General features: G+C 48.0%; 2 protein-coding genes across 6 annotated transcripts in view; both read left to right on the top strand.

Moving 5' to 3' along the window:
* Positions 1 to 20711, top strand: part of LOC103586219 (chromosome unknown open reading frame, human C11orf84) — a 65848-nt gene extending 45137 nt beyond the window's left edge. Inside the window, exon 6 of the mRNA XM_008567440.1 lies at positions 20692 to 20711. Within this exon, the coding sequence (XP_008565662.1) occupies positions 20692 to 20711 (20 nt within the window). The remainder of the gene's footprint in view (positions 1 to 20691) is intronic.
* MARK2 (MAP/microtubule affinity-regulating kinase 2) overlaps positions 1 to 22269 on the top strand; it is a 58187-nt gene that overhangs the window by 20901 nt on the left and 15017 nt on the right. For all 5 annotated transcript variants that reach the window (XM_008567442.1, XM_008567444.1, XM_008567443.1 and 2 more), the window contains exons 2-3: positions 20692 to 20871; positions 21112 to 21165. In XM_008567442.1, coding sequence (XP_008565664.1) covers positions 20692 to 20871; positions 21112 to 21165 — 234 coding nt within the window. The remainder of the gene's footprint in view (positions 1 to 20691; positions 20872 to 21111; positions 21166 to 22269) is intronic.

The following is a 22269-nucleotide window of genomic DNA, read 5'->3' as shown; positions in this document are numbered from 1 at the left end:
CGCGGGAGCAACACCGAGGGTTGCGATCCCGTTGCCGGTCCCCGGTCCGGTACAGGGGCAACACTGAGGGTTGCGATCCGTTGCCGGACACGGAAAAAGACAAAAGACAAAAAAAAAAAAAAGATTAGGAAACAAAAAGAAGTCAGAAGTTACCAAATCAGGACTGTAAGGTGGATGCCTAATGATTTCCCATTGAGAATTTCACAAATTTGCCCTTGTTTGATGAGAGGAATGAGCAGGAGCATTGTCGTAGAAGAGGACTATCTGGTAAAAGCTTCCCTGGGCATTTTTCTGCTAAAGCTTTGACTTTATCAAAACACTCTCATAATAAGCAGATGTTATTGTTCTTTGGCCCTCTAGGAAGTCGACAATCAAAATGCCTTGAGCATCCCCAAAATCTGTTGCCATGACCTTTACTCTTGTTGATCAGTCTGCTTTTTCTTTGACTGGATCATATCCATCTCTTGGTAGCCATGGCTTTGATTGTGCTTCGTCTTTAGGATCATACTGGTGAAGCCGTGTTTCATCTCCTGTTACAGTTCTTTGAAGAAATGCATCAGGATCTTGATCTCACTTGTTTAAAACTTCTGTTGAAACTGCTCGTCTGCACCTGATCTGGATGCAATAGTTTTAGCACCCATCAAGCAGAAAGTTTGCTCAACTTTAATTTTTCAATCGAATTATATGAAAGCTGAACCAGTTGAGATGTCTGTGGTGTTGGCCACTGTTTCTGCTGTTAGTTGTTGGTCCTCTTCAATTAGGGCATGAACAAGATTAATTTTTTCCTTGTAAATTGATAATGGATGATCTGCGGGCTTCCTCTTTAACATTGTTTTGTCCTTCCTTAAAATGAGTTATCCATTGTAAACTTCTGATTTCTTTGGGGCATTGTCCCTATAAATTTTTCATAAAGCATCAATGATTTCCCTGTTCTTCCACCCAAGCTTCACCATAAATTTGATGTTTGTTCTTGCTTCATTTTTAGCAGAATTCATTTTGCTCCGATAGGGGCTCTTTTCAAACTGATGTCTTATTCTTCTTAGTGTCTTAAACTAGATCCTGTTCAGACATGTTATAACAAGTTAATACAAGTTTATTTTGGTGCAAAAAAAAAATTTGAAATCCATGCATACTTTTTTCATAATACGTATTTTCCATGAGCTTTTTGAAGACCCTCGTACATAAACGTCCCTCCCTAGTCACAGCCAGTATTGACATATGGGGGTTCTGGATGCAGAATTTTAGGAATCCCTTCCAAAGCTTTCCCAAGATAACCCTCTTCTGTTCCTGTAGGTAGGGGCTTTTTCTCTCGTGACCAAGAGTCCTGAGTGATTTTTTTTGACCTTATGTGTTTTAAGCTCTGCTCATATCATCACTGCTTGTGTATTGGGCCTGTACCTAGTGTCCAAGTGGGGATGAAAGCCAAGGAAGGCTTAATGGTGGATTCTTCAGTGAGTCTCCCTGAGTTGGCTTCCTCTTATTCAGCACTGTCTGATTCTCACCATGGTTGCCTCAGAGTGTGGCATCCCCATTCATTAAAGCCCCAGGGTTTAGGCAGATCTTAGGGGAACTCATGGTCCTAGGTAGAAGTGACACCTGGGATCTTCAGATCTCTTCTAACTCATTGTTCCTCTGAAAAATAAAAGTCAAAGACCTCTAGTAAATTGTGGGGGGAATAGGTGGCCCACAACTTCAGTTGCTGGATCTGGATTGTGTGATTTGTGCTTCTCTCTCCTGGTAGATTGCCAGCTCCTTTAAAGGCTGGGCTATATTCCATCCATCCCCTTCCTCCTTCCGAAGTAAAAAATAAGTAAAAAATAACCTGATTATTCTTCTTTACAACCGCCTGTAGGGAAGTATGTCTATATTGATTTGTAAATCAGACATCTGTCTCTATCCAGTTCTTTGGCCATATAACTCACAAGTCTTAATCTGTATCTTAATTAGGTGCAATAATGATTAAAAATAACTACTTTTTCAGAATGAGAGCATCAGAGGGAAGGTTTACATTATTGTTAGATTGTGTTAAGAGAGAGGAAACCACAGGGAGAGAATGGGCAGCTGAGGAAACCCTGTCTGGCTTCCCAAAGTAGGGACCAGAGATAGAGAGCCAAGCCTCCTGGTTGTGCTGAGTTCTGTTCTTGCACTTTACACTCAGCATCTCCACTTCCGTTGTTGCTTTTGGTTAGATTGGCCTCATCCTTCCCTCTTTTGTGATGGATGAACAGAGGTACACTGAGTGTTGGGAATTTTGTCCAAAGTTGGATAGATCATGTGATCTGTGTCAGAAGGCTGGAGTTATTTATAGTGGGAGGAAAGCTCAGGAGCATGGCACAGGAAGAACTGATTTCACACCACCTCAGCGCCTGCTGATGGTGAAAACCCAGATTTTTCTTTGAGCATCTCAGAGGAGATTGGTTGCTTTTCTGAACTGACCAAGAGCTATGAGGAGATCAGGGACTGTGTTTTCCAGGACCATTGTGAGTGGAGGCAAGAATGAGAAAGATGACCATTTTTTCCTTTCTTTTGGATTCCTTGGACTTTGCAATTTGTGTGAAAGCTCCATGTGACTTTTGAATCTCCTGCTTTTAAGCTGGTAAAGAAAGCACCAGCTCTGTAGGGTGGTGGAAATAAGGACTTGTTAGACTGGTCTTCTTGTACCTACCTTCCTCCCTCCCCCTACTCTGGGCAGGGAGACTGAAACTGCTGCTTCCTGGGCTTTGCCAAGTCAGTTTCTCCTCCCGGATTACCTAGTCATGGCAGGCGGGCATCCCCACCCAGTTGCCTTCCAAGGAGCTGAGCCAAGCCATGGTGGGAATAGGGATGCAGGTACTAGGCACAAGGTGTGACACTTACCTCACCAGGGGCTGCAACCTACTCAGGGCTGCTCGAAATAAGGCTGCAGAGCCCTAGGGCCTGCTGAAAATAGACCGTGTCACCTCACAGTTCCTTTCCCTGTGCCTTGTGGCCACATTTGTGGTATTCAGAGAGGCCAGGAGAGGTGAGGAGCTTATAAATTCTGGGTAAATGAAGTCTAGAGAGTGAGAGGATCCTTCCCTGGGGCACCCAAGTTTAGAGTTATGATGTTTGTAAGGTGTGCTGCTGTGTAGTACCTTAATTTCTGAAGTTGTCACCTAGGTTACCTTCAATTTTTTTCAGCCCTAGGCAGAAGAGATTTTCCAGTGTGTGAGTCTGATGTCCAAAGCAAGTTAGATGAGTTTTACTTATGAAGCCAGGCTTTTAGGCAGGTTTACTGATGTAAGCCAAGGTCAGGAAGAGATCTTCAGGACCTGCAGACTGTGCCCACTTCTAGCTGCAATCTCAGGAACAGACAGGGCTAGAAAGCTTATGAGTACAGAGGCACCGAGGGCACTCACATTCTCACAGGACACCCCCAGAGATCATCTCTGGCCCCTCATTTTACAAGTACAGAAAAGAAGGTCCCAAGAGGGTGAGTGACCTGCTCAAGGTTACATAATTTGTTTGGGCAGAGCCGGGTCTAGAATAGATCTCTCCAGGGTCCTTTGGCACTATACCCCCATTGCTTCTACCTCAGAGGCAGTCCTGCTGCTTGGAAGGCTTGTGCAGGGGCTACCGGCAGACCTCATGGCAGAAGGCAAGCTGGGAAAAGACAAGTGGAAGGGCAGCAGGCCCCAGCTCTATACACCAGAGATGAGTTCTGAAATCCTGCCAATGACTGTGTCCGTAGAGGCACCAGAAGGCGCTAGGGAGCAGATTGAAAACAGTGGGTACCAGCGTTCTAGCCCTGATCCAAGTTGAAGGGATTACATGGAGCAGAGTTGTGCTAAGAGCTGTTGGGTGAGGAGTCACTTGGAAAAAAGCAGGAAGACCCTGACCCAGCTCATAATGCAGTTGGAGGAAAAATCCAGAAACCATGTGGGTCTGGTCTGGAAATCAATTTTGCAGATATATGTACATATACATATATGCAGATATATATACATATATCTAACACATATATTTTATACATACACATACAAACATACAGGTTGAGCCTCTGAAGTCCAAAATGCTCCAAAATCCAAAACTTTTTGAGTGCTGACACAGTGCTCAAAGGAAATTCCCCTTGGAGCATTTTGCACGTTGTATTTTCAAATTTGGATGCTCCACTGGTAAGTACATTGCAAATATTACAAAATCCAAAAAAATCCAAAATCTGCAAAACTGCTGGTCCTAAGCATTTTGGATAGGGATACTGTACATATAAATCAGTTGTGTGTGTGTGCGTGCGTGTGCTTGTAGGTAGGTAGATAGATAGTTGTTTTTGTAAGGCATGTTTTGAATATGAAGCCATTGCTTCCTGGTCCTAGTGCTGGGTGTCCTGCTGAGGTGACTGTTGGTGCTCCCCTACCGCCATGTGCCATGTTGTAGAAGAAGAGGGACTGGGTTTCCATGTGCAGGCGTGGGTGGAGAGGAGGCTGTCCAAGGTTTCAGTTCTGGCGGGGAACTCGGCTTTTGCATTGCAGCAGGGCTGGCTGAGGACACTGTACGGCTTCTTTAGGTCCAGGCATCAGGACTGCTTTCCCTTTTCACATGGGGGAGTGACTCACAGAAACCACTCCTGCCACCAGAGGTTCTGCAGGCTTTTCAGAGGCAGCCTGTGGAGGCTGATGGTAGCAGTTGGTGAGAAAGAGGAAGTCCCTAGTGGCCGTCCCTCCTGCCACTCCTGACAGGCATTTCTGTCGCAAAACAGCACCTCTCCGTGGCAGCCTTGGGCTCTGCTCTGGAAAGGGAGGAGCTCACCCCTGCCTGTGGGAGGGCTCATTATCTGTGGCTTCTGCTTTGCCCTTGGCCACAGACTAGATTGCACAACACAACCAATGAGAGTCCCTCTTCCCTCCTGTCATTGGCAGTTAGTGGCACAAGTTCTTGGAGTGGCAGACCTTAACTTAGGATTGTAGAAGTGACCATACTCCACACTGCAGGGCCAGGGCACAGCCGGCAAAGCGTGTGAAAATTGACCTAAGGTTAGAATGTGACTGACTGGGAAAGGCTTAATGGGACAGCATTTCACTTCTGACTACATAGGCTCTCCCCACTCCTGCCAGGGAGTGAGTTTTGTTCTCATGCTAGCGGCTTTTTTACTGTTTCCCCTCCTGCCTTTTCCCAGAGACCATAAACCTGCCCACCTCCTGTTATGTTCTAGTTCTGATAGGAACACCATTCAAAGTTCTTGGCAGGAGACCAACCCACTTCTACCCTGGTTGGTTCCCCCTCCTTTCCCCAGCTTGTTTGATGTGCACATTCCCTAGAGTTCTCCTTATGCAGCTGGTTGGTCTGTAGTGCTCAGAGATTGGAACTCCTGCAACGGGAACCCAGCTGCTTCCCTCCCTGGCTTTAGGGGCGGGGCTTGAAAATAGAGAATCATAATCTCCCTTCCTCCTCCTCCTCCTCTTCTCCCCACCCCCACACTGCCAAGCAAACTGGAGTGACCAGCTCAGAGCGGGACTCAGCCCGCCTCACTGCTCTGCATGATAGCTGCGATCTGGAGGAAGATTAATGGACCTGTGAGTATGTGAACTCTGGAGCATATTATCATCTTGGGCTGGCCCTCTGGCAGGTGGCGACTCATTCTGGTGTTAGTGGAAACCAGGACTCTTTAGGGGAAATGGTGAACCAGCCAGATGTCTGCCAGGTCTGCCCAAGGCCACCCTGTTCTCTTATGCGTTGGGAAATGGGAAACACTTCTAAACACCCCTGCTCTTCAGAAAAGCTGGCTGGCTGGTTTGTGGAGTTTATTCTTGAAATCCCTTGCAGTACGATATCTCTTCCCCACCCCCAAGCCAAGTACTTTAGTTCCTAAACTGGGTTCTTTTATTCCTAACTTAAAATCTTCAGTTTTCTTAGGAGGGGTGCATCTTCCCTGGCCCCAACAAAGCTGTGGGTGGAAGGTTAGGAAAGTGGTGGCTGCTCCTTTTCTAGATAGGGGATGTTGGAGAGGGAGCACAGATTGCCAGGAGTCGTTTCATGTTCCCCCCTTTGGCTGGCTAGAGACGGGGCACCATCTTAGCCTTCTGCCATCCTCTCCAGCCAGCCAAGGCAACACCCAAATGGAGACATCCTCTTGCTGCTGGATGGAGGGCCTGCTACAGGTTGAATGTCCTCTCCAAAGCTCACATTGGAACTTAATTCCCAATATAGTATTTGAAGGATGGGCCTTTGAGAAGCAATGGATCGTGAGGACTATGCTCTCATGAATGGATTAATCCATTTATGAAGTATTGGTTTAATGGATTATGAGGGAGTAGGCTGGGGTTTTTATAAGGAGAGTAAGTGAGCAGTAAAAACACTCGTGCCATTCTCACCATGTGATTGCCTGCATCACTATGGGACTGGGTAGAAAGTTCCCACCAAGAAAACCCTCATCAGATGTGCCCCCTCAACCTTGGACTTCCCAGCCTCCAAAACTGTAAGAAATAAATTTTATGTCTTTATAAATTATCTAGTTGCAGGTATTCTATTATAAGCAACAGAAAGACTAATACGTCGCCTAAGGGAGAGACCAGCCAGTAGCAGCCTGAGCTTGCTGAATGGGGAGGATTGGTTATTTAGGGGCTGTGACAAATGGTTCTGCAGAGGAGCAGGGGAGAACGAGTCTAATTTCACAGATCCAGGGGCCAGCTTCTGCAGCATAGCTATGTAGCTTCTGCAGCCCAGACTGCCTGGAGCCAAGGGCTCAGGTGCTGACTGCCTTCTATTCCTTCCTGTGTCTTGTGGGTAGTAACCAGTCATTGTCAGGTTGACCTGCTGGTTAGGATGACCCTGACCTGACCTAGTCTTCAGACTCTGCTGTTTTATCTCCTCTGCCCTGGAGCTGGACCTAACGGCGATTTTTTTCAATTCTGATATTGGTTAGGTCAAGAAGTGGTCACAGGAAGTTCTGTTTTGGTAGTTTGACTTCCAGTTGTAAGTTTAGGCATCTGCAAACCGAATGCTTTCTTTATCCAAACGTACCCTTAAAACAGCCTCTTTTTTAAAGCCCTGCACATATATTTCTTGATGGATCAGAAAGGTTTTTCTTGGATATTAATTTAATTTGGGCCTCTTTAGGGGCCCTATGTTGCCCATCCCCCTAGTCTCTCCTCACCCCCCAAAGAACCCTCAAACATTAACCTTTCATACAAAGAACATTGGAAAAATTGAGCAGTGCCTCAAGGTCACTTGATCGTAAGTAGTATTTGGCGTAGTTAGCTGTTTTGGCGTTTGGTGAGAGATTTCTGCTTTATATTTGAGCAAAAGATTCTTGGCGGGAGGCCTCTGCTGTGTTCCCAGTACTTGCCCTATGCACAGGGCTTGCGTGCACCCCCCAACCCCCCAAGTTGTTTTAATCCTCTAGCCTATAAACAAGTGCAGCACAATGTGTTGGCCCAGTTCACATGACCTTGGTTATCTCTTCATGAGGTAACCAGCATCAGTGTTAGATACCACAGTCACTTGACATGGTAGAGCTGTCAGGATGAAGGGTGGAGGCGCCAGGAGGAAGCCTGGGTCTGCCAAGAAAGGTAAACGGAGGTGCATGTGATTCTTTAGTGAGGATCAGGTAGGAAAGTCAGCTCCCAGGGGGTAGGGCTTTCAGCCGTGAGAAGACACAGTTTCATTCCTTCTTGCCTATATTACCCTTGAATTCATAGTTTGGCATCTTATTTATGTTTCTCCTGTATCTTAAATCCTGTCTGCAGGGGCCTAGAACATGCAGCTGTTTCAGGAAACTGCCCCTGAGACAAATGCATGCTAGTTCATGGGATACAAAACCCAACACCAAAAATCCCATCTTCCCAAATAGTGACCCTGGTATGTTGTGTGAAGGACAGCTGGTGATGGGAGCCTGGCTACCACAGAAGGCTGCTGAGTGTTCAGGGCAAAGACACTTAAGAGCTGGAAGTGTGGCTAAGCTTTCACTGCCACCATCACATGCGCCTCCCTCCCCACCAACACTCTCATACACTCAGTTCTCTCTCATCTTCCAGCTGAAGAAGCAGCACTCAGCTTTAGCAAGTGTATGAGAATGTACTTACTCTGGCCACACCACACATGTGTGTATGAGAAACACATTTTATCTCAAGAACTGTGGCTGTACTCTGGATTTTCCTATGGTGGGATGTGTATGTTTAAAGTGCTTTTTATCAGGAGAGAATAGAGTGGCCTTTTATGGAATGGGAAAAAGCCTAAAATGGTTGAGCTGCTGGAGCCTTTTCTGGCTCTGTAAGAAACCCAAGTCCAAGTCGGAGCCTTACGAGTAGATGACCAGAACTTGGCCTTCAACTGCATAGCTCTCCTAGGCCAGTTTGAAAAGATCCATCTCCTCTTGGAGACGCAGAGCATTTGTGGTGAGCATTGGGTAAAGAAGTTCAAGCCGTATCTTCTGGCAGCCTACAGAATAAGTTGGGAAAGCATATGGAGTTATAGTAATAATAGTTAGCATGTCACAAGCATTTAGTATATACCAAGCATTCTTCTAAGTGCTTTGGACAGTGATGGGTGTTTGGTAATTTCTGATTTTGTACCTTCTGTTTTCAAGACTTGGTAGAGACCCCTTTATTGCTGTGGTGTTCTTTGTTCTTGGTAGTTAGCATGGACTAGATAGAGCAACAGAATGGATAGCAATGGTCTTCTGTTGCCCAGCTAAATTCTTCTGATTGGAGGTATCCTAGGTGGGTTTTTTTCTTCAGGTCTTTATTTAAGCCACCATGCTTATTGCCAATTAAAGCTGCCCTTTAGAATTTGTTTGGGGGTGGAGGGGACCTGTATTCCCCTTGTAGCCATCCTTTCTTCTTCGCCCTCTCTGAATTCAGAGGTGGAGAGCTACAGACTTGGCTGCTTGCCTCCTTCAGAATAACCAGTATTCTCTTGTCTGCAGTCTATGTAATAGTACATCTAACAATGCCTGAAAGCGGCCCCCTTCCTTTCCACCACCACCTGTTAATTGGTGGTTCTAGTTCCTGAGGGCTTCCACCAGCACATGAGCTAATCTATACCAAAGAGCACTGTTTGCAGGTTCATATTAGAGAAGTCGGAATGCTGAGAGCCCAGGTCTCCCTGCTGCCTTGGCCAGTGTTAAGCTGCCCCTTCTCTGGACCATTCCCTTCTCTGGGAAGCGAGTATAATCAGACTGTCTTCCTAGGACTTTGAAAAGATGAATTAACTATTAAAAGTGCTTTTTAAGAAGGCACTTATAATGGAAAATGGCTGTCATCTGGTTTGCCGTCCTCTCTGCTCCTAGGCCAAAGGTACAAACAGCTAAGACCCCCTGGAGCAAAACTGCCTTTGCCACCAGTAAATAAACAATAGTGTTTGGCTTCAGTGGTCACCCTGGGCCTATAATGCCATAAGCTGACATATACTTGGTCTCACAGAGAAGCGTGGGCTTTCCAACCTTCACCTCACTGCTGACAAATGAGCCCTCGTCCATTTATCTGGCAAGCTAGCCAAGATACCTTCTCAGGCCATGGCCACTTAGTAACAGGATCCAGCAGTCTCTGCCCTTGGCCCAGGGTTGAAACTGCAGTAATAGTGGCAAGCCCAGTAAGATGGATATGAGGCACATCCCTTGCTTCAGTTGCCTGGTAGGAGAGAGCATTCTAAGAGCCTTTGCTTCTGATGTGTCAGGATACTATTGCAGGCTCCCTTCTCTCTCTAGCTGGAAGCTTTCCTACCCGGTCTTCCTATTTAGCCCTTTTCTCCTGTAAGGCAGTACCCATTTGAAATTCCTTTCCTCCAGCCTCATGCCTCATCTCCATCTGGGTTTGTATCTCCTCAGATCCTCTCTCCTACCCAACCTTAAGCTCCAACCTCTCCAGATGTTTTGGAGCCCTCTTGTTCAAGTCCCCATCAAATCCTCTTATTTCACCCCTCACCCAGAGTTTGTTTTTTTTGTTTTTTTTTTTTCCTTTTGTCTTTCTTCGTGACCGGCAACGGATCGCAACCCTCAGTGTCGCGCCCGCACCGGACAGGGACCGGCCATGGGATCGCAACCCTCGGTGTTGCTCCCGCACCTCGCTCAGCCAGTGAGCGGCCAGTCCGTATGTGGGATCCGAACCCTCGGCGGGAGCGCCGCCACGCTTCCCAAGCGGCGCACTGTAGCAGTGCGCCACCGGGCCGGCCCTCACCCAGAGTTTGAAAGTTAGGGAGCCCCAGTGTCTGCTGCCCATGGTGCTTGAAGAACAAAGACAGGTTCCTAGATCCCAAGATGGAACTCTGAAATCATTTTCCTGTTTTGGACTATGGCTTAACTTAAGTACGGTTCATATACTACTTTAGATGCAGTGGTAGGCCCTCATGGGCTGGTCTGAGAACACAATTTGTAACATGTTTCTATGGAAAAATAGTTCCTTCTCAGAGCAGAACTTTTGGTAAGTTGGGGATTTCTTGACTTAATATGCTGCAGCAGATTTACATGTGCTTGTCGAAGTGTTCTCTTTATTTTGTAGTCATAGCACCATCTATCATACAAGTAAGTTGTCTTCCTAGATGCCAAATGACAAAGACAAAAAGAAACTCCCCCCTCTTCCTCTCCAGAAAGGTTGCTTAAGACCTGTACTCTTCCTCTGTGATTGCTGTGAGAGACAGTGTGTCTGGGTTCTCCATTTCAGCTAATTTGGTCCATATTCCAGTAGAACCCAGAACAGGGTTCCCCCATTCCACAGCTCAGGTGCCTTTCCTGCTTGGGCTTTTAATGATCTACTGCAGAAGGATGATGGCACCTCTGCCTATCAGCAGGAGCAGCCCAGTGGGGGCTTGCTTAAGGAAAGAGCAGCCAGTTGGATTTTTAGTGGTCTCTTAAATGGAGCAGCCACATTGCAGCCTTGCCTGACTGGGGGACATTTCTCAGGTGAGGGTGGCAGTGATGGCCTTGAGTGGTTTCTGTTACTTTTTCTCTTGCTTATGCTCTGACCTCTGGCCATGGTGATTTGGGGGGCAGCAAACAGTCCCAGTATTTTTCTGACATTTCCTTCTCCTCCTTCAACTCCCTCTTTGAAACTGGAGGAGCAGGAAGGCAGGATTTTCCCCCCTCCAGAAGAAGAGGTAGTAGAAGAAGGCATTTGTCTTGTTCAGCATCTTGCAACCCCAGAGCTGGAACTGGACAGGACCTGGAAGGCCTGCAGAAAGGCATTTTAAGGAAACCACAGTGGAAAGGGCAGAAACAAAGGGTTAAGTCTGCACCCAGGTAGAAAGGCTGTTGCATAAATGCTGAGAGAGTTTTTTTTTTAAGATCTCGTGCTTCTTTTTTACTTTGTGTTGGCAAAAACCCCAGGAGAAGATGGGAGATTCTGGGAGGAGATGATTATGCTGGGTGAGTCAACTGAGCTCCCCAGCTGCCGTTTTTAGTTCCTTTGCTTTTCTGTAGCAGGAGGCAGTTTGAGGAGTGCTGGGGGTGCAGGGTAGGAATGCTGATTTGTGCATCAGGACGGGAGGCAGGTGTGTCTGGGTGAATTTTGTTTTGGCACTCTAGGGTTGACAGGGCCTTACAGGCAGTACATTGGTCCAAGCAAGAAATATTAAAGCAGAGCTCTCAGTGTGGCAAATAGTAAATAAACGTCTCCTATGATTCTTATACAAGTCACTGTCAGTTCCCCAGTTAGTAGCTCTAAGAATGACTTGAGTTGCATTGCATTGTTTCAGCAAGACACAGTAGTTTTGATAGCAAAGCAGTGGAGGGGTTGAATGTAGAGAGGCAGAGAAAAGAACCGTCTTAAGTGGGAGGGCTTGGTGGTTGTCATGGGCAGCAGGAAGTTCAGAGGATAGGGTTCCCCCTCTGTGATGAAGGGAGGGCTTGGGCTTGATTCACAGGGAGCCAGGGAGCAGGTGGGGTGGGCCCTGATGGTCCCCAGTTGTCTCTGTATTCTATCTTCAGTTCACCTTGATGACCACCTTTCATCCATCCTTGGGAGAGGGGAGCTCATGGCCCACTGCCCACTTGGATCTGGTTGGCAAAGTACATTATGTGGGTCCTGGAGACTGTCATGAATATGCCCCAACACATTTCCTTATTCATTTGTACACATTTATTCATTCAGTACTTTATTGAATACTGTGCTAGGCATCATTCTGGGACACGAATAAGACAGACCAAGGGTCCCTCCTTTTGTAGTGTTGTCTAGTGGATGGAGAGACAGTAACCAACCAACTTCAAGGTTAATAAGTGCCTTGAAAGAGGGGAATTGGATCTTATGGCAAGAGGTTTTGATCTTCCTCCTTCTGCCCTTGTCTTATCTCCTGGAGGTCAGGGGAGGACAATTTTAAGGATCAAATAATTATACTTCTTTTATTCTGTCAGTATTTTAACATGGACCAGCTAGGTGCAGGCACTGCGAGGCACTAATTGCATATGAAGGTGAGCAAGACACTGGCTCTGACCTCTTGGAGCTTGAGGGAGTTAAGGTGTGGGGACACGAAGAAGTGAATGGGACAGATAGAGTGCTGTGCAAGTCCAGAGAAGGGAGCAACTATTCCCAGCTAGGAAGGTGTCTGGACTTGGGATAAACAAGGGATAAGAGGGTTTACTTACCTGGACCACTTAAAAGAAGGCATATGTGATAGATGAAGCAGTTCCTTCTAGAGTGTGTAGATCGGGGTAGCTCTTCATAGTGCAGTTCTGACCCATTCCGTACATGACAGCCAGAGTGGTGGAGCTGGGATCCCACTGCAGGTCTCACTCCAGAGTGATGCCCCTCACTACCACACCATATACAGCTTCCCAGTGTACAGAAGTGGAGCTGGGTATAAAAGCCTAGAGTCTAGAGAATATACTAAAAACATAAACTATTAGGCAAAGAAAATGAGGTTAGAAGAAGGCCCAGGCAGCTCAGCTACACTGCTTAGTATCCATCAACTCCCTACAATCCTCTATAAAGTGAGCCAGGCCTTTATGCTACAGGCTGTCTTCTGCCTACCACCCCCCACCACCACCACCACCACCCCCACCCCCAGCCCTGGGCTGCTGGCAGGCTGGCTCTTCTGTGATATGGAGGAACTTGTTGGTCTCCATGGTTACAGTAACCCACTGATACGGGAGGAGCCGAATGAAGTGTGAGGCTGGCAATGTGAGCTTCCCCCCAGCCCTTGGCACCATGTGGTACTGGTATGTCGGCTGTTTCTTAGACCTCTTCTGGGAGGAAGGAGTTAAGGAACTGACAAGGAAGGAAGAGCCCAGGCAGGACCTGGCAGGACCACCTTGATCCTTCTTTGGGCTACACAGAAGGCAGAGGTGTATCTGCCTTCTCATTCACCTACTCCTCTTGGCAGGACGGTTTTATGCTAGGAAAGAGGGTCCTTTTTGCTTGATAGCCCAGCCATGGCAGGAATTTGATTTTTCTTTGTTCTGGAAGTAATACCAGGGTAGTGGGAATCAGGTTGGCTACACTGGTACTTGTAGTCAAGTTCTTAGAGATTATAAGTCTTTCCAGGGCCCACAGAACCCTCTGAGATGGGAACCAAAGGTTCCTACCTGAAGTGAAGAGAGATGACAGAAAACCTTATCAAGACATTCCTGAGCACCAGGCACTGGTGAACACTGATGGGGATTTCCTCATTTAATCTTCACACTAATCCTGTGAAATGGGTACAGCTAGTGTTCTCATGCTCCAAATGAGGGAACTGAGACTTAGAGAAGTCACATAATCTTGCTCATGTTCAGTCATCTAATAAGTAGCAAAGGTTGGGCTCTCATCCAGGCCCGTCTGCCTCCAGAACTCTGCTGTACTATCCTACCTCCCCTAACACGGGAAGCAGAGAGACTGTAGTAAATCTTCAGCACAGTTTCCCTCTTCTTAGTATCTAGAGGGCAGGAACCAAATCTCACTGAACTTTGCAACTGACGCTGGCTCCAGAGGTTACGTGCTCAACAAAGGTTTGCTGGGGCAATAGCAGTTGGGGATAGAGATAGAGACCAGACCCCAGTGAGCAGATTCTCAGGGATGAAATGGTGCTAGAAGCTTCTGAAGTTTTGTTTGTTCAGTAGAATCCACTGTGTTTCAAGAGGAACCCAGCATTTCAAGTGGCTCTGAAGACAGGAGATTTGACAAGTGCTCATTGTATTATGACTTCCAGGCATGAAAGGGAATGAGCTGGAGGTGGCTCTCTATTCTCATCTCTCCCTCCATGGTATGTCTTGCCTGCTAGTCTTCCTAGCAGGCTCTGGCTTCTTCTGTGGTGGCTTTGAGGGCTGCAGGTTCCGTTCACAGCCCAGGCTGCAGTGCTGCTCTCCCCACCTTGGTATAAGTGTTGCAGCTTAGTGAGCTAAAGGGCAGCGAACCACCTTGTTGTTGGCTTGGTGCTGAAGATGCAGGCTCTGCTGGTGTCATTTGTCAGGGAGCCACTTACCCTGACCCGGAAAAGGGAGCTGCCCTTTGCCAGCTTTACACTGTCCCAACTTCCCCGTTATAACAGGATATTAAGAGAATGTAGGTGTTCCGCAGGTGGAGCCATCACAGTTAATTTTGAGGGCAGGGGACATCCAGCCTCTCCACTGGGAATTGCTTACCACAGTTTTACAAGTTCTCTCCTACCCAGAATTCTCCTCTAGTCTATTGACTCTTGACCGTTGAGAGTGACAGTTGCTCAGGATCAGAGGATGCAAGAAAGACTCCAGGATGCAGTGAATGAGGAAGGGTTAAAAACTAGGTACTTGTCACAGCCACATGACTTTTTATCTGAGTCCTACCTCATCTTCACCCAGTCTCTCTGTTTAAGGTCAGTGCTTGGTACTTCCTCAGTTTACAAAACCCCTTACTGTCTCCCGCAAATAAGATTGAGGACACAAACAATCCTTCTGTCACCCTGGGGACTGGAAAAATGAAACTCTTGGATCCTGGTCTGGCTTCTGAGTCTGACAGTTAATTAAGGGGCAGGTGGTCCCAGGAAAGCCTGAGCCCAGGATCCAGAATAAACTATGACCTCTTCCACTGAATCAGGGCCCACTTTGGGGAGGGGTGGGAGACGGAGGGGTTGTTATGGCACCACCTGGATAGGCCTTTAAAACAGCACTCCACCACTGGCCTGAATCAAACATAGTCATTCCGGTTGTCCCAGGCACCTTTCCCGAGTCTTCAGATATTCTCCTTCCTTCGAGATTGTAGAAGAAGAGCCACTGGCTTATCATCTTTTGGAGGAAATGAGAGCAGATTGGACATCAAGAAGAGTTGATGAGAAACTGGTAAAGAGGACTGACTGTCAGGAACAGCAGGATGCTAAAGCAGAGACAGGCACTGATAGACTGTGGGACCTTGGGCAAGTCCCATAACCTCTGTCAGTTTCTCAGTGGATAATGGGGATGCTACCTACCTTGTAGGTCTGTGTATGGAGAAAACATAGAAGCATCGGTGCTTGGTATGTGCTGGTATCAGACATGTTGATTCTGTTGACCTGGGGCTCGTGTACGGCAAACATTTCTTAGCTGTCCCTGAGTAATATGGTCTCCCGGGGGTATATGATTAGGTGCCATGAGGGCACAGAGGAAGGTTTGCCCTTCCCTAGAGGGGTTTATGGGCTACCAATATGAGATCTTTACAGAACTGCTTAATGGGAAAGATCCTAGCCTAGAGTCCTGGGGTGAATGAGAAATAGATCTGAGAGTGAGAAGAAAGGTGGCAACCAGGACACAGACGGGGGGTCACTGGTCTGGAAGGAGAGTCTTCCATTAACAAGAGACAGCCACCTAGTCCTGTGCTCACCACATGGGGGCATTGCAGGAGGAGGGTGTCAGGAACCCCAGGCCGTTGGAGTTCTAGAGAAAGGAGTGTGTTGTTTGGGGGATGAGGCATGGGAGGTGGTGACTGGAGACTTGGAGGTGAGCAGGAACCTAGATATAGACTTCCAGAAGTAGTGCTGGATGGGACTTAGAAGGGGACATTAGGATTGTTCCCCAACCTTTGGGCAAAATCTAGGATTAAGCATCTCATTCTCTATCAGTGGTAAAGTTTTTAGATTGTTTTTGGCAGCTGGCCAGTATGGGGATCCCAACTGGTGACCTCAGTGTTACTGCACTGTAACCAGCTGAGCTAACCAGCCAGCCTGTGATAAAGATTCTTAATCTAGAACCTGTAGACCTCTAGGGGCTTCACAGGGTCACCGAACTCCCTGAAATTATGTCCAAAATGTTTTGTGTCTGAGTGGAATGTGTGTACTTTTTTAGAAATTAGGAGGTCCCTCTGCCACTGTGGACTTGCTCATTTCTGCTTACCCCCTCCCCCTTCGTTCCTGAGGGGATGGTTTGCTGGGTTTTGGCAGGGCTGCCACTGTGGGTCAGCACATCTGAGTCATGCTTATTCCTCCCCAGCCCTATTTCAGGCTGTGTTACAATGATCTGCCCCAACCCAGGTCCCACCTGCTGCAGGTGAGATAAGGGCTTTATGATAGCCCTGACTGGAGGAAATCTCCTCCTTACCCTCTTGCCAGCTGTTACCCAGCAAAGCACCTTGGGGAGGGTGGGGCAGCCCACTTCCGGGGCGGGAGGACGGGGGAGGGGAGAAGGAAGCTGATCTAAACCCGCCTCTTTCTCTGTCTCCCTTCCTGCCCCTTCCCCTTCTGCCCCTTTCCTCCTACCTTGTTCCTGGTGTGGTGGCCTGGGACTGCACGCACTTCCTGACCACCAGGCCCTGGCCTCGAGAAGCCACGGGGCTTTGTCCCCGTTGCTCTCCTTGCCAAACCCAATCTCTCTCTCACTGCTAGTGGTGGTTTCGGTTGCGACACAGTCCAGGTTCCCAGGCAGGAACCGCTCGACCTGGCTGCTTCACTACTTTTCACTGAGGAGGTGGTGGAAGGTGTCGCCTGCTCTGGCTGAGTAAGGGTGGCTGGCTGAGCCGCAGCCCCCACCCTGGGCCTGGCTCTTGCCGGCCTCTGTACTTTGCCCTCGCTGCCTGACAGGTTCTGCTGTGGGCTCTGCTGAATGGAAGTCGCTGGTAGTCCTTGTCCCTTTCTCCAGCCGGGTATGTTTTCCCTTTTTACTCTGGGATTGCCCCCTCCTCTTTTGTCTCTCCCACCTTAAACACAGGATTTTTAAAGAATTGCTAAAGGGATCCAGGCAGTAGCACAGAGTAGTAAAATTCACAGGAAAGGTGTCCAGATGTCGAGGAGGCATTGACTGGGAGAGGAAGAGATCCCAGGGGAAGCGTCTCCCTGTAGAAGGAGTCAGCAGGCTCAGCAAGAGTGAGGCCAACAGGCTGGTGGAGGCCGAGGCCAGCGAGGCAGGCTGTGAACAGAGAGGGCGCTCTGCCACCATGGTGGGGGGAGACGGGGAATGCCCAAGGGACGCTTTTCCTCCACTCCATGGTGCAGGCTTACTCTGCCTCTGGCCAGGGCGTGCCTGTATGTCACCCCTCCCAGCTTGGCCCCTTCCCAGCCCTGGTGAAGCCTTGGGACTCTTGAGGCCAGCCCTGAATGCAGAGCCCCAAAGCACCAGCTTCTCTAGGGGACAACTGGTGGTAGGAGCCTCCAGCATCAGGGCAGGGGGCCCTGCCTACCTGAGTCAGCGCTAGGCCTCTCGGGGTGGAGACTGTCTTCCGGACAAGCCTGCCAACATGCCTCAGCCATGTTCCCCAGGCGGAAGGGCCTGGCGGACCCATGGATGTAGAGCACTCTTTTTCTTCTTTTAGCCTCCATGTCCTGTCTTCTCTCCTCCTCAGTCGTGGGCTCCAAAGCTGTTTCAGCCCTACTTCTGAATCAGGCATACTTAGTAACCTGCTTTGTCTGGCATTTGGTTCCAAATACTGCCTGGCAGGGTGACCCCCTTATTTCTGAATACTGCTTACGAGCCATTGCAGGCTACTTTCAACAGACCTCCTCAGACTTTTGGAGCCTGCCTGGGGTGTGATGTAGGCCAGAGCTTTGGGAATACCTGGTGTTGCACATCTTACCGTGAGCGGAAAGGATGGAGATGGAGGGAAGAGCGTGGTTTAGCCAGATCCTGTTTAGTTGGCCCAGAAGGGCAGCTAGTCCTCAGCCTGCCACCTTGTTGGTGAGATCCAGGGCCAAGCTGAATGGGCACAGTCAGAACCACAGAAGGGAAACTCCCTCTCTCCATAATAGTCACCCCACACCCTTACCGCCTCTTCATCTTTCTGGGAAGCAGCCAGGTGAGGAAGTTGCCTCGCTTGGGGCCTTAGCCCAAGAAGCCTTTCCTACTGGAGACTTTCTCCTTTCTATATGCCCTTTCTCCTTTCTCTCCTTCCTCTCAGTGGCCGTCCTCTGTGCCCTGTCCCACATCCCTGCCACAGGAAACATATACAACATAGGAGTGGCACAAAGGGGACAAGAGAAGGACTGAGCACTTAGAGTCCTGAGAAGTTGGATGCCTCAGTCCTGAAAAGGGAGTGGTTTGCCCTTCTGTCCCAGGGGTGTGAACCTTAGAGTTGCTTTGGGAGGGAAAAGAGCAGGTATTCAAAAATGTACTTGTCTACAAATGCTGTTTGAGGACAAGCCAGGCAAAGGTGAGCTACAAGTGTGTGGAGAACACAGGGCCAGAGAGCTCTGCAAGCTGGAATGGACAGACAGTAAGGGCTGAAGGCTTCCTAGAGACAATGAAGGTCAGTGAGGACTTGTAGAAGAGAGAAGGTTCCCTAATGAGTCAAGGAGGTTAAATGGGACTCTTCTGGGATGTCAGGAGCCTCCCCCTCAAAGTCTACTAGATGCATAGGGTCTTTTCTCTTCCAAGGTCCAATTTATGTGCTTCTGGGATCTGAGTCAAGCCGCTCACCAAAAAACAGCCCACGGTGGCTATGCAAAGGCCCTACATTGACACAGCGAAGAAGGGGGAAAGTCAGAATCAGGGTGCTTGCTTGTTGTTCCTGCCTGGAGAGCATCAGGTTGAGCAAGCAAGCTTCTTGCACGGAACCCTGGACAGTTCCATAGGTACTAGCAAGTCATTTTTTTGTGTGGTTTTTGAGAGCTTCACTTATGGCCAGCAGGGGTCATAGAATGAAGAACTTTGACTCAGACTCCTCAGGTCACCCTGCTCCCCTCCCACCTGTCTCCTTGAAGTTTCCAAAGCAGTTCTGGATGGTTCTGGGATGAAGCTCTGGTAACAGCTTGGTCCCCAAATGCAAGAGCAGTGGCACCGGGTGTTCTTTGAGAGAGGTAAATCAGGGCTTTATATAAGGTTAGACCAGACTTTCTTTTAACAGTTTTATTGAGATATAATTCACATGCCATACAGTTCACCCATTTAAAGTTTACAGTTGTTGTACCAGCCAGCTGCCAAAAAATACATACAATTGAGTGGCTTTTATTAAATTCACAGAGTTGTGTATCCATCGCCACAGTCAACTTTAGAACATTTTTATTACCCCAAAAAGAAAACCCATACCTGTTAGTTGTCACCGTCATAGCCCCCTTTCTCAGCCCTAGGTAATCACTAATTTACTCTCTGTCTCTATAGACTTGCCTGTTCTGGACATTTCATATAAGTAGAGTCATACAGCATGTGGTCCGTTGATTGGCTTTGTTCACTTTACATACTGTCTTCAAGGTTCTTCTGTGTTGTAGCATGTATCAGTACTTCATTTCTTTTCATTGCTGACTAATATTCCACTGTGTGGATATGGCACATTTGTTTATTCAGCTGATGGGCATTTGAGTTGTTTCCACTTTTTAGCATATTATGGATAATGTTGCTATGAACGTTGGGATACAGATTTTTATGTGGACTTATGTTTTTGTTTCTCTTGGGTATATACCTAGGAATGGAATCGCTGGATCACATGGTCACTCTGTGTTTAGCACTTTGAGGAACGTACAAGTCTTCATGCGGATGTATGTTTTCGTCTGGACCATACCTTTTTTGTATTATGTTTATATACTCATACCTGTTCATTGCTGGTTGTTGTAACTCCTTTTCCTCACACCCTTATTTGAGCTAGGGGGTACCTATGGAGGGAGGGCAGAGCCTTGTTCAGATGCAGTCATTCATTCATTGAACAAGTATTCATTGAGCATCAGCCATAAGCCATTCTGTCTAGGTGCTGGGGTGTATCAGTGAATAAAGGACATATGCCTGCCTTCGTGGGCTTCTATTCTCATTGGAAGAAAACAAATAAATATAAAGTGATAAATAATAAAGGTTAGGGCCGGCCCGTGGCTCACTCGGTAGAGTGCGGTGCTGATAACACCAAGGCCACGGGTTCGGATCCTATATAGGGATGGCCGGTTTGCTCACTGGCTGAGCGTGGTGCTGACAACACCAAGCCAAGGGTTGAGATCCCCTTACCGGTCATCTTTTAAAAAAAAAAAATAATAATAATAATAATAATAAAGGTTAATGTCAAGTATCGGGTGGTAATGAGAGCTTTGAAGCAATTCTGACTGTGCTGCTCCTGGGACATTGAGATGCAGCCTTCTCACAGGGGGGACAATAGGAGAATGGAGCTCATAGGAGATAGAGAAGCTGTTGGGTTACTAATGGAGAATTGGTAGAGCCAGTGCTGGAGCAGCTCTGGTCCCAAGCTCTGACGGCCTCAGGATCTTGGCACTGGACCCATGCTGTGCTCTTCTAGAGTGAAGCCTGGCTATCATTTCATCCCCTTCTCTTTTTTTTCCTCCTGCCTTGTGATTCTTTGCATACCTACCAGCCCCCTGGAGTCTGGCCCTGCACCCCCAGCCTCTTACATTTTTGTACGGAGCTGAGAGCAGGGTTTAGGGAACTGGAAGGACAGTATGTAAAGGTCTGTTTCCACCCTGCAGCCCACTTTGGGACACCTTGATTCCAAGCCCAGCAGTAAGTCCAACATGCTACGGGGCCGCAACTCAGCCACTTCTGCTGACGAGCAGCCTCATATTGGCAACTATCGGCTCCTCAAGACCATTGGCAAGGGTAACTTTGCCAAGGTGAAGTTGGCCCGGCACATCCTGACTGGGAAAGAGGTGAGTGCTGGGTTTGGGGACATGGAAGCAGCTCCAGCCCTGTCGACACTCCAGCAGATAGTGGTGGGACTACTACTGTAGCCAACCTCTTGCTTCTCAGGCAGGAATGAGATCTGAGCATACAGGGGTGCTAAGAGTAGTGTTATGAAAAGGAGAAGGAAATATAAAGGAGGAAGTAGATTTCAGTCCTCGTTTTAGCCTGGTCAAAGAGGTGATCTTGGCCTTTTTTCTCATATTCAGGTAGCTGTGAAGATCATTGACAAGACTCAGCTGAACTCCTCCAGCCTCCAGAAAGTAAGCACATGGCACCTCCTGTCCCTTTTTAAACCTCTCTTCAGAGGTCAATAACCTACTGACCCATGTGGACCTTCTCTTGAATCCTTAGTTTAAAATCTGTGGTCCCTATGACTCCTCCTCTGTGGCTCTGCTACCTTTAGGGCTTTGGCTGGATCCTCTGTGGTGACTTCTGGGTGGGCTTCCTGGCCACAGGCACTGGCTCTGCTGACGTCTTTCTGTCCCTTCCCAGCCACTTGGCCTACCTGTCTGACCTACTTCCTACATATTGTTATCTTCTGGCCTGTGGCCAGCCCTGTGCAAAAACACATGTTTATAGCCATTATTAGAAACACATGCAGCTACTCCAAGATGTGGAATGGTCCAGGGGAGTGGCTCTAGAAGTACAGGGATAAGAGGGAGTAGGGAACCTGCCTCTGGGTTCTGTGCCAGCTACATTATAGAGAGTGGGTATGGAAGACTGGAGTTTTTAGAAGCTGAACTCATGTTCTAAGTCTCTGACAATGAGTTCGAGGACAGGTACTCCCAGTTTTCCATCTCACTTCTGGGCTCCCTTGGCTAGAGGTCACAAAGTCATTTGTATGTAGTTTTGTCTGGACAAGGTTGAACTTTTCCTTCCCTCTTTGCTTAACAGTGGAAAGCTGAGGTCTTAACTTATGTGGTAGGAGGAGGACCCCCCCCACCCCCACCCCCCCAGGTAGGAACAAGTACCCTCTGCCCAAGAAACGACAAAAAGCTGGTAGGAGTGAGAAAAGAAAGGAAGACTTTTATTTGCAGAATTGGTCAGCTTGCCAGGACTGGTTGTTGTAGAACTGGAAACTCTGCCCTCTCTCCCCGTCCTGGGTGCCAGCAGTTAGGGGAAGGAGGAAGGCTCCTGTGTGGCTCAAAAAAGCTGCCCCTATTCAGGTCAGTATCATTCCTTTGTGCCCTAATAGTCCAGCTGACCCTGGCTCAGATTTTTGATCAAGAAGACCTAGTTTTTTTTTTTTTTTTTTTTTGTCTTTTGTCTTTTGTTCCGTGTCCGGCAACGGATCGCAACCCTCAGTGTTGCCCCCGTACCGGGGACTGGCAACGGGATCGCAACCCTCAGTGTTGCCCCCGTAC

The sequence above is a fragment of the Galeopterus variegatus genome, unplaced genomic scaffold, assembly GCF_000696425.1.
Source record: "Galeopterus variegatus unplaced genomic scaffold, G_variegatus-3.0.2 Scaffold319, whole genome shotgun sequence".
NCBI lineage: Eukaryota > Metazoa > Chordata > Mammalia > Dermoptera > Cynocephalidae > Galeopterus > Galeopterus variegatus.
This window is presented reverse-complemented; position numbering and strand designations above follow the sequence as displayed.